This window comes from Octopus bimaculoides, chromosome 4 (assembly GCF_001194135.2).
Source record: "Octopus bimaculoides isolate UCB-OBI-ISO-001 chromosome 4, ASM119413v2, whole genome shotgun sequence".
Classification (NCBI taxonomy): Eukaryota; Metazoa; Mollusca; class Cephalopoda; order Octopoda; family Octopodidae; genus Octopus; species Octopus bimaculoides.
In genome coordinates this window covers 125,463,893-125,464,713 of record NC_068984.1, presented here as the reverse complement: position 1 = coordinate 125,464,713, position 821 = coordinate 125,463,893, and the positions used below count along the sequence as shown (strand labels likewise).

The 821-nt window shown below is 32.3% G+C and overlaps 1 protein-coding gene across 1 annotated transcript in view; it reads right to left on the bottom strand.

The window, feature by feature from the left end:
* LOC106871548 (solute carrier organic anion transporter family member 2A1) overlaps window positions 1-270 on the bottom strand; it is a 6,174-nt gene extending 5,904 nt beyond the window's left edge. Inside the window, exon 1 of the mRNA XM_014918050.1 lies at window positions 145-270. Coding sequence (XP_014773536.1) covers window positions 145-270 — 126 coding nt within the window. The remainder of the gene's footprint in view (window positions 1-144) is intronic.
* Window positions 271-821: the final 551 nt, after the last annotated feature.

Sequence of the window (821 nt, the reverse complement as noted above, 5' to 3'; positions counted from 1 at the left end):
TATATATAATAATAATAATGAGTGCAAAAAGAAGACGACACTTAAGAGATGGAAAAGAACATTGACGTTTGTGACGCTTATCTTTCATCAGAAAAATAGAACAATAAGGAAAGATAGTAGCATCTATTTATGATACGGACTTACCTTGATATTGATAAATGTGCGCCATAGTTTCGATCGTTTACTTTTTTCAGCTGATAAATGTGTCTCCTTTGCTTTTCCATTGTTTAAGTCAGAAAGAAATATGTCCTTCTCTGTTATGCTTTCCATGCTGTAAAAAATAATTGAGGAACACTGACAATTTTAAATCGGTTATTATCAGTCTGATCCACTCATCTGTAAATATGCAGATGAGTGGATCAGACTGATAATATGCAACAACAAATGCAATTTTATGCGTGCGTGTGTGAGTATGTACCTCTATGTGTTTGTGTATAGCTATATAAAGCCATATGAATATATTCTGTTACGCCAGTGGAAAAGTCTTTTACACTCCGAGCCTACGCTCTGATATATATATATACAGATATATATATTTAAGAATTTAAGGATTGGAGAAAACGCATATTATAATTGCATACTTTATTTCTACATATGTTTCAAAGGATTACAACCTGTGGATCACACAGGTTGTAATGCTTTGAAACATATGTAGGAATAAAGTATGCAATTATAACATGCGTTTTCTCCAATCCTTAAATTCTTAAATATACTCAAATACCCAAAATTTCAAGGAGTTCCTGCCTTAAAGACAGGAGCTAACCACAGCTATTTTGTGTTCTTTACTACATTGGTTTCTATTAACCCATTTATTCTATCAG